Here is an 18,810-nt window from a genome sequence, read left to right on the forward strand (position 1 = left end):
AAACAAACAACAAAAATCAGTCCAAGGCACCGAAAAAGGTAAAAGAAAAATTAAAAAGCCTTTATTCTATATATACATGGCTAATCCTTTTAAAAAAAAAACTATGCGTTTTAGCAAAGAACTGACTTCATCAGGGAAACAGTGACCAGGGGCTTTTTAAATTTTCCACATCTTTTGAGTGCCTTGGACTGATTTTTGTTGTTTGTTTTAACATTGTACATCTTGCGATGTGAATATTTTGGATTTGCACATTGCAATATCGATGCAGAAACAATATATTGTGCAGCCCTAGTTTTAAGTTAACCCACTGGTGGAAAAACGTTGGTAACACTTTATAACAAACTACACATGAACCATTTATTGAGCATTAGCAAATAGTGAATTCATTATCTGTTAAGCATTAACTCTACAGGGTGGGCAATTTATATGGATACACCTTAAAATGGGAATGGTTGGTGATACTAATGTCCTGTTTGTGGCACATTAGTATATGTAAGGGGGCTTGTAAATAACTCATGAAATAAAAAAAGTTACGTTTAAATCCAAGCACACCATTGTTTATCTTGTGAAATTCCCAATAAGTTTATTAAGGTGTATCCATATAAATGGCCCACCCTGTAGATTTTGTATAAGCAGATTATTACTGCAGCTACAAATGCTGTTTTCTTGACTTATAACCACCTTTATAATGTGCTTAATAATTGTACTTTCATATCTTGTTAATGATTCATTTTTGTATTAATGAAGTATTGCATTATATACAAAGCAGTTATTTAAGAATAGTTGGTGTTTTTTTAAGATCATTTAGTATGAGTTACAGAACTACTCTTAAATAAAAATGGTTTGTAAATGATGATACCTAATGGAATAATAAAAAAAAAAAAACAAGATATGGAAGTACAATTTTTAAGCACATTATAAATGTGGTTGTAAGTCAAGAATAGAGCATTTGCAGCTGCAGTTATAAACTGCTTATTAACGTCTATTCATGTTAATGCTTAACAGATAATGAATTCACTAGATGCTAATGCTTAATAAATGATTCATGGAGTGTAGTTATCAGAAAGTGTTACCGCTTCAGCCATAACATTTTAACCTCTTGAATGACATGCAAAAAGAAAACCCCAGCCTCTACTCAGTATTCAGCTTCATTAGGAAGTGCATCAACATTCAGAAATAAAAGTCTCAGCAACTTCCAGTTCACGCTGACTTTAACTTTAAAAGTACAGTAATTTTAAATATGGTGGGCCTACTTGTGAATAACACTTTTCCTTTTTTACTAAAGTATATTTACCCTAACAGAAATCTCCACATAGCTCATAATATAGTATTCTGTATCAACACTTGACAACACATACGATACTTTGACCTCTAGTCTTTGACTGCAAATCAGTCCAGTATCAGTATTTGTTAATCTCAGATGCTCAGAATCAGAAACCTAACCTTGAACTGATAACAGCTGATTTACAGGCAATTATAGTCATACCTGTGATTTTTGACTTAGTAGCTGAGAATTAGTAAATCAGCTCACTGAGCTAAAGTCATTCAGAATAAAGTCTTTTGAAAATGTAAAAAACTTTCATTTTAAGTTCATTTTAACTTTCTATTCTAAGGGTGGTGTTATAGGAAAAGGACAGGATACACAGTATAAATCTGCGCAGGAAAAAGAATAATTATGTCTATGGAAACATAATGTGTGTGTGTGAGTGTGTGTGTCCACATGCCTGGTGATCTTCAAACTGATCTCCTCCAAATGCTGCCACACAGGGTTTAATTCCTCCTGTTCCCAAAGCAATCAAGATGAGCCCCAACATCGACAAGGATCTAAAATAAAAGAGAAGAAACTCTGATTGACTGTGATAAGGTCTTAATGGGCACTTGACAGTACTGAACAGCCATTTCACCAGAGTTGGCTCAAGTTACTCTTAAAAGTAGTTTTATACAATATTCATCCTATCTCAATCTTAAAAAAAGCAAAAATAACAACACATACATTCACATTACTTTCTTTACACTTTACTTTTCTTTTCTTTTTTCTAAGCAGCAAATTTAGTAAAAAAAAAAAAAGAAGTTATAATTAGCAAGTGGTCCAGTAACTCACATGTGTAAGGTCTTGTTGTCAGGCTTGCCGTCTCTGTTAGCATCTGTGATGTCATGGATGGCACTGATAGCCATGATCACCTGACCAATGGTGTACACTATAGACAGATACACGATAGTCCTGTGGAATGAGAAGATGAAGATGAACATATGAATATCAGTCACAATCAGTCACAATATCGACTAAAAATCAGATCTAATGTCAACATTCACTTTAAAAAAATCTGGTTTCCACACAATCGATTGGGACAACATGAAGGAATTAAGTTCACTTTGAAGTAGATTCAACATAAAGCTATTAAGTTTTCCCTAAAAAAACCCAAGAAATGTGTTGCTTCAGCTTATTTTAAATAAATAGTCTGAACAAACAGCAACACATCAAAACAGTGTTTGTCTTGTTTCTAAGTAAAAAGTTAAACGTAATACAGTTTGGATATTGTTGTTGCAACCCAGGCTCATTCTGAAAACGTAGTCCCGTGGACGTTTCTGGAGACTGGTGGTACATATTTTTGCAGTTTTTGTTTTGGGGAATCCGAGAGAGAACCCAAGCACTTTTTCGTATCTCAAATGTCTCTGGCGAGTGCCATTCACACCCGCGCTGTTCTTGCATAAACCCACCAGAGGCCGCTGTTGACCAACTAAATGACTGACTGGGTGACCGGCCAATCAACTGACCCATCCTCGTCCTTCCCTAAACTCCAGCAATTTTACCAATTGACCCGCCCACCCACTTACTTTCCCTAAACGCAACCGACAGTTTACAAAAGCCATGCAGAAAAAGAAAAGCCCTTGTCTGATTTTTACCATGTTTTCAGATTTTACCACATTCTCACCCTGCTGTTCACATTTAATTTTTTGTATTCTGTTTTTGCCTTACCTGATTTCTGGAACCGCTGTTCCCGAACTCGAATCTGGTCATAATGGTCAACTTCTCTGCGTCTAAAGTCCGCTGACGTACACAACGAGCTAACTGCTGCTAACTGGTTGCAGCGGGAAAGCCCTCCACATGGTCAGCCGGTAAGCGCCAAAAGAAACGGTGTCATACCGCCCCGTAGCGTTTGCTTCAAATTTAAATGCAGCCATACATACCTCAGGCTACATAATTTGTGGTCTCCAGAAACATCCGCGGGACTACGTTTTCAGAATGAGCTTTGTCAAAGTTTTTCAGATATTAATCATGCTTTTCATTTAGTAATCATACATTAAATCATATCTTGTTTAACCATGTAAAGCCCACTGTTGCAGAATTACATCACCTTCAACAATTCTAAAAAAAGTATCGACAAATCATCAAAATATCATCATATGAAAAATATCATATAATATTTTATAAGAATAAGTATGTTGTTTTATTTATACACACATATATTTGTTAAACTGAATAACAATAATAAAATATTATTTTAATTTACTCAAACATTGTTTAAAATATAAAGGCAGAAACATGTATTTATTTTTTACCATTGATATAAATATATATGACATGACAGTTGAAGTCAGAATTATAATAAGATTTTGTTTTTCTTTTTCAAAAATTTTCCAAATGATGTTTAACCGAGCGAGGAAATTTTCACAGTATGTTTAATAAATTATTTTCTTCTGAAGAAAGTTTTAATACTTTTATTTCAGCTAGAATAAAAGCAGTTTTTAATTTTTAAAAACCCATTTTAAGGTAAGAATTGTTAGCCTCTTCTCCTATATATTTTTCGGTAGTCTATAGAACAAACCATCATTATACAATAACTTGCCTAATTACTCTACCCTGCCTAGTTAACCTAATTAAACTAGTTAGGCCTTTAAGTGTCACTTTAAGCTGTATAGAAGTGTCTTGAAAAATATCTAGTCAAATATTATTTACTATCATCATGGCAAAGATAAAATAAATTAGTTATCAGAAATGAGTTATTCAAACTACTATGTTTAGAAATGTGCTGAAAAAATTCTTCTCTCCATTAAACAGAAATTGGGGAAAAAATAAACAGGGGGGCTAATAATTCTGACTTCAACTGTACATATGACACAAAAATAATCTTGTCTCATTAAAATGGAAATGCTACACATTTTGTTGAATGTCAAAAATCAATAATAATAGCGATTTTAAATGCAATAATATGCTTTGTAGATATTTTTGTTATTTAAATAAGACTTGTTATTTATGCCACAATGTGTTTTAAATAGTCTGATCTCACAAGGAAGCGTAAGTATTTTACGTTTTGTCAGTTTAGTCGCAAATTCATGTCATTTCGAGTTCAGTGCGATTTTAAAAAGGAGGCGTGGCACTCAACCTGGCCCCTAAAACCCAACTGTCATAAGTTGGGCATAAGTTGGCGGTTCATTCTGCTGTGGCAACCCCAGATTAATAAAGGGACTAAGCCGAAAAGAAAATGAATGAATGAATTAGCTTAGTCTACTTGATTTTAAAATCTGTTAACTGCAGATTTTACAAGAATTTAAAATGAAGTTTTTTTATTCTCATTTATTTGATCCAAATTAAATAAAAACTGCAATACTGTGACATGTTGCATTAATGTTTAAGAGTTTCTATTTTTGAAACGTACTGTATTCCCGTGACAGCAGCAATATGTTTTATTAGTATGCTGAATTGTTGTATTATAAACAGTATAGGACATTGTAAAATATTGTTAAGTATAGTATTATAAACAGTATAGTATTTCTTTATATTATTTATACGATTTTTATTTGGTTTTTATGCAGTATTCTTTGATATATGCAAATTTCAAAAGAACTGCATTTATGTGAAATAAAATGTTTGTCACTTTTATAATAGTTTTACTGTCGCTTTTGATTAATCCTCACACAGAGAAAAAAAAAGTACAAAACATGTCACTGATATAATTTTCTTAATATTTTAGGAAGAGATTCCCTTTACAAAGGAGTCAAGTTAAGTGTACTTAAAAGCGACTAGTAATCTGAATTGTCCACAGACTCACTTGAACTTTCCCAGCCACGAGTCCGCAATAATGGCTCCCATGATGGGTGTAAGGTAGCAGAGAGCCACAAACGTGTGGTAGATGGTGGTGGACAGGTCATCATCCCAACCAATGAAATACTTGAAGTACAGGACCAGCACCGCTGCACGACACAAACAGAACAAAAAACACAAGAAGAATGAGAATAGAAGGAAATAGAAGAATTAATAAGAGATTTGTGTGAGAGTACACTGTAAAAAATTAGTCTATCAATTAGTTCTGGCAGCAAATGTTTTTAGATCACTGTAACTTATTAAACGGTAAAAGTTAATCATGTTCTAACTTAATTTTATTAGTTACGCAAACTGTTTAAAGTCAGTTTAACATAATATAAGTTCAATGGACTTTTAAAGTTAATTTGATTCAGCTTAAACATTTAAGGCAACCAAGACTTTTTTTTTTACAGCGTATGAACAAGTCAAAATGTTTAGACTTACCTTTCATGCCATAGTAGGAGAATCGCTCACAGAACTCATTCACCACAATGAAAAATATACTGACAGGATATCCAAAGCAACTTGCCTATAATAAAGCAAAATGAATCAGAATTAATAAATACCTTTTATTTTGAATAATATTTTCTGATATCATGTCCTAGGGAAAACCAGTTGTGTTTTACTATGTGATGACAATAATTTATAATGTTTTTATAAATTGACAATACAAATATTGTTGAATCAAGAACATACTGATAAGAAAAATGATCTATGGATTTTTTATAGTAAAACCGTACTAAATGAAATAAGTTACACTGTAAAACCCAGCAGTCAACTTTATCAAATAAAAAAATTAGTGTAGTTAACTCAAAATTTATAGAAAGTTAATTATACTCATTTGAAAAGAGTTTTGAACTCAGTGTTAAAGGTCATGAGTTAATTACCTCATCACTTCAACTTAAATGGAGTAAGTTCACAGTGCTCATATGTTTTCATTTTTAATTCAAATGGTTTGTAGCAATCGGTTTCCTCAAACGGTTTGAGTTGCCTTACTTGATTGGCTTTAACAGTACTCAGTTGGATTGAGTTCTCTCCATTTATTGGGTTTTAATGTGCTCAAATTGCTTCATTAACTCAAATGGATTAAGTTCACAGTACTCATTAGGATTAGTTTTTGAACTTAAATGGTTTGGTAAATTGTTTGTTTCAATTGGTTTCCTGAAACGATTTGAGTTACGTTAACTTATTGGGTATTACAGAGTAGTTTAACTTGTGATTTTTACTTTGACTTAATAAATAAGAGTTATGGCAACTCATAAACTAATTATATTAAGCAGAACTCAAATCGAATAAGTTATGAATCAGTTAATTCTGTTTTATTTGTTGACTCTAATGCTAGAAACAAAACAAAACCATTTAAGTAGCTATATAGTTTGTTGGACTTAATTTGTTGTATTAACTGAACTTGAAATGTTTAAGTTACTAGTACTGTAAATGATTTATAATATCAACACTAATATTATGTGTATATGACTCAAAATAAACAAAAATATACGTATACACTACCAGTCAAACGTTTTAAAATACACTTATCCTGCTCATCAAGGCTGCATTTATTTGATCAAAAATACAGTACACGTTGTAAAATATAACTATATATATATATTATATTTTACACTACATAAAATAACTGTTCACAACTAGTTCATAATTTAATTTAACAATTTATTCCAGTGATTTTAAAGATGAATTTTCAGCTTTATTACTCCAGTCTCCAAAGTCACTTCAGAAATTACTCTACTATTAATTATTATTGTTATTAATATTATTAAACCCTTATTATCGGTTTCATATGGTCTTAAATGGCTTACCCCAATCAGTTTCCTCAAACAGTTTGAGTTAACTTATGGGGTTTTACAGTGTATAGTAACTGTTTTATGGTATATTGAAAACCATTTGTATAACCACAGATTACTAAATGAATATCATAGTTACACTATGGATAATGCAATAAAGTGTGATTAAGCTGTGGTAACTACATGCTCTTTTGTAGAATTACAGTACATTTTTGTAAGTATATACTGTTGAAGTCAGAATTATTAGCTCCCCTGAATTATTAGACCTCCTGTTTAATTTTTTTTCTCAATTTCCATTCAACAGAGAGATTTTTTCAACACCTGGTTTGTATAGTCGAAAATGGTTCATAATAAATTAAAAACGGCTTTTATTCTAGCCAAAATAAAACAAAATACTTTTTCTAGAAGAAAACAATATTACCAGACATACTGTGAAATTTTTCTTGCTTTGTATATACAGTTGAAGTCAGAATTATTAGCCCCCTGAATTATTAGCGCCCCTGTTTGTTTTTTCCCCCAATTTCTGTTTAATGGAGGGAAGATTGTTTAAGCACATTTCTAAGCATAATAGTTTTAAAAAACTATTTCTAATAACTGATTTATTTTATCTTTGCCATGATGACAGTAAATAAAATGTTACTTGATATTTTTCAAGACACTTCTATACAGCTTAAAGTGACATTTAAAGGCTTAACTAGGTTAATAAGGTGAACTAGGCAGGTTAGGGTAATTAGGCAAATAGCTTGAAGGGCCTAATAATATTGTCCCAAAAATAGTTTAAAAAAAAATCAAAACTGCTTTTATTCTAGCCAAAATAAAACAAATAAGACTTTTTCTAGATGAAAAAATATTATCAGACATACTGTGAAAATTTCCTTGCTCTGTCAAACATCATTTGGGAAATATTAAAAAAAGAAAAAAAAAATCAAAAGGGGGCTAATAATTCTGACTTCAACTGTATATATAAAAGCATCACTGATCAGTTTCTACAGGTCTCACCCTTTCCTTCTTCTGCTTGTGTCCCTCTTTGTCTGCAAAAGTAATACACACAAATCTTTATTCCACTCGAGTTAAGTCATTTTTCATCACTATGCCACATTAATACACAAACTTAGCAAACAACACACACTTAGTCTCTCTTTACAATCATTTCACATTTACAAGCACAGAAGTTTACAGTCAAAATGATGATTATTTTGTTGCATTTGCTCAGGTGCCAATAAACATCATGTTTACTGACCTGCCATGGTGACTCCTCCGACTGAGACTGTTTTCTGGTCCACTGGTGATAATATCCTTTAATGTAGAGACACACTCACTCACACACACATACACACACTAGCCAGGACAGACGTAGCTGTACTCTGAGGGAGACAGGCAACACTTATATAGACTTTGGACAATAAAATGTATCCTTGGACACCAATGGGTTCAGATGAGCTTGACGTCGATTTTTATGACAGCATTTGCAACTGTGATTAGTGTGACTGTGTGTTTGAATGTGTATGTGTGTGTGTGTGTACAGGTGGGAGGAGGTAATTGAGGAGCAGTTTAGTTATTTATGGCATACATATCGATTTATACAGCAAATCAAATGTCAGGAACTTTTAGCCTTGCAATAAGATACGGAAGTTAATGAGTAATTAATACAGTCGTTTTCTCAACATTCCAAAAAATTAAAATATATAATTTATAAAAAGTGCTAAACGCCTTTGTTTTACAATAAATAAATATACATATAAATAAATAAAGGAATGAATGACTCATATGTTTATGTTCAGTTATTTTACCTTAAAGGACAAGAAAAAATCATATTCTTTGCTATAAAAGTTAAAATACCAAACATACACACAAGAGCCTGAGAAAAACGCTCATTTTACAAGAAAATTTCAGATAGCACTTAAAAGTTTTTCCATCTATTATCTTCAAATAAAGTCACATGTTATTGTTATTTTTATTTACTTTACATTTATTTTAAATACTCTGTAGGCTATTTAAAGATTTACACCACCATTAGTGTTCATTTCACCAATGAAATAAGAAAGCAATTCTTAAGAAAGCAAAAAACACTGATTATTATTAAACACACCTTGGCTTGCCTTTGAGGGTCTGGCAAGGTCTTCCTCAGGTTATCTTTGTCTTTTCACACACCTTCACCAGGGTTATAAAGGGCGCACTTGCCCCGCTAAAGAAAATGGGCATCTGTATCATCAAGTGTATTGGTAATGGCTAGGGCCAGACAGAATCTGCTGATGTTTTTTTTTTTTTTTTTTGATACTTCTGTCGAGAATTTTGTAAATAATCTGTGGATTAAAGCGGAATGATTTTGGGAGAATGGTAACTAAAAAAATTAAGGTAACACTTTACAAAAAGGTTCATTAGTTAATGCATTTGTCATTTGAATCATGAACAACACTTGTACAGCATTTATTAATCATAATTGAACGTTTACTAATGCATTATTAACATCCAAGTCCAGGCTTGTTAACATTAGTTAATGCACCATGAGTTAACATGAACTAACAATGAACAACTGTATTTTCCTTAACTAACATTAACTAACATGAACAAATACAGTAGTAAATGTATTGTTCATTGTTTGTTCCCGTTAGTAAATGCATTAATTAACATTAACTAATGAACCTTATTGTAAAGTGTGACCAAATTTATATATGAAATAAATAATAATACCTTTTTAACCTTAATTGAATGTTTTCAATGCAAATACAATTAGATCCACTTATTTGGTAAACAAAGCAAGTCTTTTATATAGCATTTACTAAAAGACAGAAATTATTACTTTAAAAACTGTACTGTAAATAAATCATATGAACATTTTTATTTTAGTCATTTATGGTAATTAAATTCATTTAAAAACTGAATAAAGATAAATGTACACACATTTACCCAGGTAAAATAAATAGACTCAATGATGGGCTTAAAATCTGCGGATTTCTGTGCACTCAGATTCCGTGTGGGTCTGGTAATTAATGTATTATCATGGCTTGTGCAGAGCATCTCTATTTTTGGGATGAAGCTGCACTTCTCAACCAAGAAGTTAAACTAGGCAGTGCTCACCTGCTCCAATGCATAAAGTGAAAAAAAAAAAAAAAAAAACAGCATTATTTTCCATGCAACAACCCTTCCCTGACAGAACCTGAAGAACAACCTTTTGGAATTGGTGGTGGACTCGAGTATAAACTGTAATCAGTGGAGTTAGGCATTATAACTCAGGCCAGAGCTCCCACTGCGAGACAAGTTTTTGGCTTGAAATGGTGTTCTTCTTACCAAGAGGATCCTCAGAGATGTCTAATCAGTGTGATGTTTTCCTTCCTTCAAAGTTGAAGTGAAGACCCCCTCCTCAAGGTGTAGGTTGGCTGCCATCAAGGCTCATCATGATGATGGTTTCCTGAGAGGGGTCAGGAGGTTAAATCCTCCTTAGTCACTTCATGGAATGTCTGCATACTGTAGTCCTGACGGCACTGCAGAAAGATCACTTGCTGTGTCCTGTCTGTGCCTTTTACAATTACGTGCACTGCACTCAGAGCTTCAGAACATCTCTTTGTCCATTTTCTAAGTAAACAGAAGGCAAAGGCTTTCTCCAAGCAAACAATGGCCCATTGGATAGTGGATGTCAAAGCCTATCTGTCTCTATAGTGTCAATCTTTGTGTGTAACACCATGTTACATCCCTTCAGGTTTTATGTGGTGTCTGTAACATCCTACACTGGACGTTTCTTCAGCATTAACAGCTCACCAGGCCATCAAAGTGAATGGCAGGAGCAGCAGCTAGGGACACTCCTTGAATGAGTATTGTCCATTTAGTGCACCATGCGTGGTCTCTGATTTGATGGGGGGATTGGGAAGGCGGTGAGCAGCCTCTTTTACACTCATATGTTGGGGGATTATTTGGCATGCTGATTCCCCTGGCCAGTGTTCACTGGCTATTTCTTTACATCTCAACGTAATTAAAGCTCCCTAGTGAGATCTTAAACATCATCTGACGTGATGTCTCCATTCCTTGCATTACAGGAATGATGGTTACACTAAAGGCCCAGGTAAACTTCAAACAAAATCGAAAAACAAACTGAAATTATAACAAAATCCAGCCAAAATGATGATCATTTTGAATTTGTTTTGGCAGTTCTTAACAGCTCACGAAAATTAACATTTTGAGAGAGTTTGTTTTGGTTCCTATACCACCTTTGAGCTACTATTGGTTCATGACGATTGCGCAGTCGGTGTGTGTGCTCTGGAACTCCACTTGTGCGATTGATTCATTTCTCATATCCACTGAGTTCAGACAGGAAAACATCATCCAACACAACAACACCAAGTCAGCAACATGAATAAAATGGAGGGACGAGTAGCAAAGCTGACACAGATGTATCTGTAAGACACATTGAGAGAAGTCTTGGAGGTGGTCAAACATCGGATGAGAAGACCCACCCCACCGCACCACACCACATCTTTTAAAAGCATTTGGTGTCTGTCTGTGGCAAATAGAAAACATTTTGAAAAAAGACCAATATAATGATCTGGATTGCTCAAAAAAACTGTAAAGTCACCATGTTGCTATTTGCTATATGCAAATTTTCAGTGTAGCCTACTTGTTTGTTTGTTATAACAGGGGTCACCAAACCTTGTCATATTTGATTGCCGATGTAATGCATATTTAATCTCCAACCCTAATCAAACACACCTGAACAAGCTAATCAAGGGCTTACTAAGTATACCTGAAACAGCCAGGCAGGTGTGTTGAGGGAAGTTGGAGCTACAGTAAACTCTGCAGGATGCTGGTCCTCCAGAACCAAGTTTGTTGCTCCCTGGTTTTAAGTCCGGTATAGCAGATAATAGGTCTGAATATCATTCGTTCTACCCATATTCATTATGTACTTTGCAGAACATTATTATTACATTGGTGAAGTTAAATATGCTGTACCTACTCTGTACAATATGTGATTGTGCCATTTCTATCTACTGTTTGAGTTTCCAGCAGTGTATGGTTGAGCTTCTGTTTACATTTACTGATCAGCATACATATATAAATAAAAGCCAACATCATATCTGTTCATCACAAAAAGTGATCATGTCTCTTAAAAAGACTTGATTTAAACAATTGATATGGATTTTTGACCTCTTTATGGTCACTTTTGAAACTTATTTGGTGAATAGACTTTCAATAAAAGTTTTTATTTACAGGTTTACGTACACTTTGCTCCTGTTACAATTATTAATGGGCAGACTTGTTATTAAAACACCTGTTAACTGATGAAGAGAGGCTGTTTTGATTTAATAATTAACTCTTTTAGCTGAAACGGCTAACAGCAAACATGTTGATTAGATAATGCTGGCACAACACAACACTGCCAACACATCATGTGACTGTTTTTAAATTCCCTCAATAATACCATTTATTACCATGTCCAGATACAACCTCACAGCACAGATAAACAGCAAACACATGTACATTTTGCATTTATACATGATTTGCTGACTCTGAATGATTAATGTGTATGATGACATCGTCACACAGATTCCTTACAGAAGCTTAGTCTACTGGAAAGCTAAAGATACCTTGAACATGGAGACTCACGTCAGATGAAGAGACGCCTCATTCATGGGAAGAGAGAGGTAAACAAACTGCCCTCATCCACACACACACATTTCTGTGGTACAATGGTGACAACAGTGGAGAGAGACAGTGGAGAGTGTGTTCACAGAAAGCAAGTCAGCAGGATTTATTCAGACCACAGTTTCAAACAAAACTTTATTTGATACTATGATAATTCTGAATTCCTTCTGAATTCTATATGGCATATAGAGTTAAAGTCAGAAATATTATCCCTCTCATGAATTTGTTTTTCTTTTTTTAAATATTTCCCAAGTTATGTTTAACAGAGTGTGGAATTTTTCACAGTATTTGCTATAATACTTTTTCTTCGGGAGAAAGTAAAATTTTTTTTATTTCGGCTAGAATTAAAGCAATTTTTATTTTTATTTGTTTTTTTAATAATTTTATGGTTAATATTATTAGCCTGAATATTATCTTGAAAAAGATAATAGATAAAAAGATAAAAAAGATAAAGATAAAGTATAAAAGATAAAGTAAAAGATAAAAATATATTATCTAGTAAAATATATACTGTCATCATCGCAAATATAAAAGAAATCAGTTAGTAGAAATTAGTAATTAAAACTATTATGTTATATTTTAAATAAAAAAAAATCTGACGCAGAGAAAAAAAGTGTCACAAAGATTTTAAGCATTTAAACTGGCCTCAGGTTCAATAAAACACAAGCATTTCACACAGAGGCCGTCGGTGCATAGATACAGGCTTTGTTTTTGTTTACTCCATGTAGTTCTGAAAGCTGATGTGCATGTTTTGATTTTTTCTGATACATTAAGGTAATTGTGCAAAGGTCCCTCTCACACACCTACAGACACGCATACACACACTATGGGCTCTATTTTAATGATCTAGGTCCGAAAGTCTGAAGCACAGGACGCAAAAGCATTAAGGGCATGTCAGAATCCACTTTTGCTATTTTAAGGATGGAAAAATACGCTCTGCGCCGCACGGTCTAACAGGGTTGTGCTTATTCTCTTAATGAGTTATGGGTGTGTTTTGAGAATAAACCATCAGAGTCTCATCTCCCATTCCCTTTAAGCGTCAGTTGTGTTGCGCCATGGCGCATTTGCTATTTACTGTACATAACGGACTTTGTAAGTGGAAAAACTAAATGATTCACCAGTGAGAAAACAGTTAAACAGACTATCTGCAGTGCGAGAATGAGAATGCCATCTCTAATCGGCCATTACTTTCACTTTCTCTCTTTCGTGGATAAAGAAACGTGTTGAACGCACAGACACCCATTAGAATAGAAAAAAATTTGTTTGTTAAGCGCAAAGATTTGTGTCAAAACTATTTCTAAATTCAGTTCTAATTTTCAGCAAATAAACAAATAAACAATAATAACAAAGGGTGAGTTATATCAAACAACTGAGTTATATCCAAATACACATGCTGTGCCCCATATGGTCCAAAACCAAACAGGTGGACAAATCTAAGCTTATAATAACATTATACCAAAGATAATTGTCATGAATTAAAAAAAAAAAAAAGTGAAACAGAAATTGGGGGGAAAAAATCCAGGAGGGCTAATAATTCTGACTTCAACTGTAGGTGCTTTAAAGTAAGATACGAGTGTATAAATGACGTTTCTGAAATCATGCTAAAGGCCTGATAATCTGTGGTAATAATCACAGTTGTATGCCATAAAATAAACCTTAAAAAGGCCATAAATAATGTATAGATCACAGGTTCTAATGTCCTTTATGAGGATCTTGGATGGTAAATAATAAAGTTCAAAGTAATAAAGATAAAGATATCTTTTATTTAATAAAAAATGCCAGAAAACTAATGCAAGATAATAAAGTATACACACCATGCATCACAAAACAGTATGATGCATAAGTGTGCTCCATGCAGGTGAGTGGGCTTGACAAACCACTTGTAGTACAAGCTCCTCCTGTCTTAATGCACCAGACATTTTGTTAGAAATAATCATGTGCTTTTCATGTGTATATAAATAACTGCTATTTTCATTTATAGCACTTCATTTTTTCCTTGATATTTAATATCTCCTATTTAAATACTGAACAGCAGCTAAGCTAATTGTTTTCTTTGTTCCCTATTTCCGACTGAAGATACTCTTCCCGAGGCCTCTAGAGATTGTGACCTGTGAAGAGATGATGGCAACCATAGAGAACGTCTAGAGGTATTCATAATCCTGGACCAGGCCATATCCTGAGCACATCCTGTGGCTGTCATGGAGGAGTGGAGAGCATGAGATTAATTCCTGATAGATTCCAGTGACAGACACATTGATCCCGTGGGCCAGCTCGAACAACCGCTGGTCCAGCTCAGCACAAAATTGGCCAGAGGAGAAATGGTCGTGCCCAACTGAGCCTGGTTTCTCTCATGGTATTTTCCTTTACTTTCATCAATTGGTGAAGTTTTGTTCCTTGCCACTGTCGCCACTGGCTTGCTTGGTTTGGGATTTACAGAACTGCACATCAATGGATTTGCTCTTCAGTGTTTGGACTTTCAGCAGTGAAAAAACACACTGAACTGAACTAAACTGAACTTCAACTCTGAAAACTGGACTGACAGTTTCAGTTTACTAGAACTTCAATGTTATGCTGCTTTGACACAATCTACATTGTAAAAGCGCTATACAAATAAAGATGAACTGAATTGAATAATACATTTTATTCAGAGATTTTAGGGACATTAATATATTTCCAGAAGAGACTCATTTAAATAAAAATACCCCCATTTCTAACCCTCCCATATAAAACAATTTACATTTAAACAAACGTAGATGGTTATAAAAATTGTTGTGTTCATCTCTTTTGTCCATATATATAGTCTTCACATCTAGCCTTCACACTTTGGCAAGAGATCTTCAGGAACCAAGTCAAAGAAAGGGAATTATTGCACCTTAGCTACAATGAAACAGCACTTGTTTCTCAGCTTGTACCAAAATAAAAAAAAGGGAACCAAGATAGAATGGAAGTGTGGGCTAAAACGCAAATGGCTCAGGTGATCGTGAGTTTTTGTACAGTAAAGCTCAAACTTCCTGCAACACTAAAGCGCAGTTATGTTCTTTTCACTATCACTTCCTGCCCCGGACAAGTGATGTCAGCCTGAGCAGCAATGAACATCCAGAATTGGAGAAAAGCATGAAAAGTGAGGAATGTGATAGTAAAAAGGCAGATTTTTCAAGTTGTTTTGCTTGGGAAAGCAATAAAAGCGATAGTCTCAAGAGGAAACACCTGTGAACGGAGGACTGCAGTGGATGAGAGAAGAACAAGAACTCCTTCTTTCACTTATGCGAGTCATATGGGAATAATAACTGCTCATAGTGTAGACCGGACACACCTGCTTTGTTCTGATTGATGCTCGGATTGAGTTGAAATCTTGTCCTTTGACTGTTGATGCACTTGAGTCTGTCAGTCTTTCTGGCTGTGGGGTTTAAGGCCAGAGAGGTGAAAGGTCACACAGTAGAGGCGGAGCTGGGCATGCCATGCAGGGTGGTGCTAGTGGGCGTGCCACTGATGGCATTGAAAATATGCAGCGAATCAGAAAGAGCACTCTTGTTTCCACCATCCACAGCGGAGATCTGACAAGGACGAAGAGCGGAGGGTGAGGTAAAACAGATTAAGCTAATACTTTAAGTATTATTTTTAAAAATAAGGTAAATTCAATAGATTATTACAGTACCATCCAATCTACAGAGGCCAGCACAAAAAAAAGGAGAGAATGAGTGTTATGGTTATGAAATATTCATGTTAGCCTATAGTAACAGTGCAGTTGTTCTTATATCTGCATATTTTTAAAGCTCAAAGTACATGACAAACAAATCTACTGTCACTTAAAGCAGTGTTTCTCAACCACGTTCCTGGAGGACCACCAACACTGCATGTTTTGCATGTCTCCTTTGTCTGTTACATTTGTTTCAGTCTCTGCTAATGAGCTGATGATCTAAATCAGGTGTGTTTGGTTAAAGAGACAAGGAAATGTGCAGAGCCGGTGGTCCTACCGGAACATGGTTCAGAAACACTGACCTAAAGGGATAGTTTACCCCAAAACAAAACGTTCCTGATCATTTACTCACCCTCAGGTCATTCTGAGAACTTTGTTTTCTTCATGAAAACTTTAAAAAACATTAAAGAAGCACATTTTTTGCTGAATCTGTTGTCCTTTGTGATTTGTTTAATGCACATCAGTGATCACCTGTTTTTGAGATAAACATCTTCAGTCCAAACTAATCCGTGCAGTGTTGCCAGATATAGCTGATTTTTTACAGCCCAAAAGCGATCCAAAACCCACCCAAATGCACAAAAAAACGCCCAAAATATCAGAATAAAATTTTATTTAATTAACCTAGTTACTTTAACTGTCATAAATGTTTAACCATACAGCAGCCAACACCAGCAATCACAGAACCACAACATAACTGGATCACGTTGAAACACTGCACTTATTGTTTTGTAGATTACACTCCCTATTAGAGTACGTTTGACTTCCGAAATGGAGTATAAATTCATCCTATTCGGCGTTTTAAATTCTTTTGAACATAATTATGAGCTGCTTGTCAATCAGACAATACGTCTATGTTTGTTCTTGCTGTCAATTGCAGAAAAAAAGATTGATAGAAGAGTAATGATAAACTGCTGTGAGTTTAAGTCTTAACTGCAGGCGCTGCGTGATGAGCGTGCATGCGAAGGGGAGATTTGTCCGGGGGGTCCGATTTTTATACAACTTTCCTTCACCTGCTCTTGCGAGTGGGCCCACACAGTTTGCACTATGCACTGGTCACTACTAACTGAATGGAGTTGGAGCACAAAGTTATGTTTTGTTAGTCATTCATTTGTTCATTTTGTTTTCGGCTTAGTCCCCTTATTAATCTGGGGTCACCACTGCGGAATGAATCACTAACTTATCTAGCATGTTTTATGCAGCGGATGCCCTTCAAACTAGACCGCCCAGGGTGCCATTCAAACTGCCACTGGTAGGGGAATGCTTAATCAAAATTGGAAACCTAATATCTGAAAGGGTTAGTTCACTCAAAAGTGAAAATTATGGAGAGTAGCGTTAGTTCAGTTGAACACATAAGTCAAGCTTGCATCAGCTGACAGCTGTATTTGCACATTCATCTAAACTTTACTTCCAATAGTAAAGAGCATCATGATATATAGTGCAGCTTCAAACCTTTCACATCCAAATGAAGAACAAAAAATAACTACATCCTGATTTTAGGAAAAGCCTTAAAGGCATAGTCAATTCTGAAGAAATTCGTTTATTTACCTTTGACTTGTTCCAAACCTGTTTGGCTTTCTTCCTTATGTTGATCAACAATAGAATATATTTTAAAGAAAACTGGAAACCTGTAACCATTGACCTTCCATAGTATTTGTTATTCATTCCTTTCCCTTTATTCATCAGGGGTCACCACAGCGAAATGAACCACCAACTTAACTGGGGGAAATCAGAGCACCCAGAGGAAACATGCAACATGCAAACTCCACACAGAAATGCCACCTGGCCCAGCCAGCAGTCGAACCAGCGACCTTCATGCTGTGAAGCGACGATGCTAACCGCCCAGCCATCGTGTCGCCATTTGTTATTTTCCTTCTATGGAAATCAATGGTTACAGGAATCCAGCTTGCGTTAAAATAGCTTCTTCTGTGTTCAACAAAAGAAAGAAACTTTAATCTTTAGACTGAGAAAATAATAATTAAACTGTCATTTTTGAGTGAACTATCCCTTTAAGTTTTGCCCTGCACCACCGGCACAGCTGAGTGTATGTGTGCGGTCACCTGCTCATGCATGATGTTTGAAAGCTCTCTGGCCAGGTCTCTGTAACTGGCTTTCATCTCGTCATGATATTCCTGTTGGTCCTCCTTGATCAGTCTTTCGTTTACAGCTAGAGCTTGTCCACATGCTTCAACAAACTGCCTGCATACACAAACATCAAATCCACACACAGAATAAGAAACCAGGCATTTGTGTGGAGATTTTTCAGGCATCTGGACTGGTGTTTATATACCTGAAGACCTCTTTAAGCTGTTTGACTTTGTTATCTGGATATTTTTTGGCGCAGGCGTCATCAAGGAAAGCTCTGGCATATGCTAGTGGCCCAGCATTGACCTGAAGAGTAGAAAGATGTTTATTGTTCAGTTGACTTATATTTGTATTCATTTAAAACATGTTTTAACACATTTCACTTTTTATGTTTTTAATCATTTTTATTCTTTGTTGTTTTTTTCTTATACTATTTTTCTTTTATTCCTGTTTATGCAGAGCACTTTGAATTACCATTGTGTATGAAATGTGCTATATAAATAAACTCGCCTTGC

At 34.8% G+C, this 18,810-nt stretch overlaps 2 protein-coding genes across 26 annotated transcripts in view; both read right to left on the reverse strand.

Annotated features, from left to right (window-relative positions):
* slc15a1b (solute carrier family 15 member 1b) overlaps window positions 1-12,562 on the reverse strand; it is a 38,623-nt gene extending 26,061 nt beyond the window's left edge. Inside the window, exons 1-8 of one of the 11 annotated variants that reach the window (XM_073953406.1) lie at window positions 12,478-12,559; window positions 10,171-11,271; window positions 8,123-8,246; window positions 7,882-7,913; window positions 5,528-5,612; window positions 5,052-5,193; window positions 2,102-2,221; window positions 1,725-1,824 (exon numbers count right to left, since the gene is read on the reverse strand). In XM_073953406.1, coding sequence (XP_073809507.1) covers window positions 1,725-1,824; window positions 2,102-2,221; window positions 5,052-5,193; window positions 5,528-5,612; window positions 7,882-7,913; window positions 8,123-8,129 — 486 coding nt within the window. In that variant the 5' untranslated portion in view covers window positions 8,130-8,246; window positions 10,171-11,271; window positions 12,478-12,559. 11 annotated transcript variants of the gene reach the window in all.
* Window positions 12,563-15,142: 2,580 nt separating this feature from the next.
* Window positions 15,143-18,810, reverse strand: part of dock9b (dedicator of cytokinesis 9b) — a 189,208-nt gene continuing 185,540 nt past the window's right edge. For all 15 annotated transcript variants that reach the window (XM_073953768.1, XM_073953764.1, XM_068221915.2 and 12 more), the window contains 3 exons: window positions 18,501-18,601; window positions 18,271-18,409; window positions 15,143-16,070 (listed from right to left, as the gene is read on the reverse strand). In XM_073953768.1, coding sequence (XP_073809869.1) covers window positions 15,945-16,070; window positions 18,271-18,409; window positions 18,501-18,601 — 366 coding nt within the window. In that variant the 3' untranslated portion in view covers window positions 15,143-15,944. The remainder of the gene's footprint in view (window positions 16,071-18,270; window positions 18,410-18,500; window positions 18,602-18,810) is intronic.

This window comes from Danio rerio, chromosome 6 (genome assembly GCF_049306965.1).
Source record: "Danio rerio strain Tuebingen ecotype United States chromosome 6, GRCz12tu, whole genome shotgun sequence".
Lineage (NCBI taxonomy): Eukaryota > Metazoa > Chordata > Actinopteri > Cypriniformes > Danionidae > Danio > Danio rerio.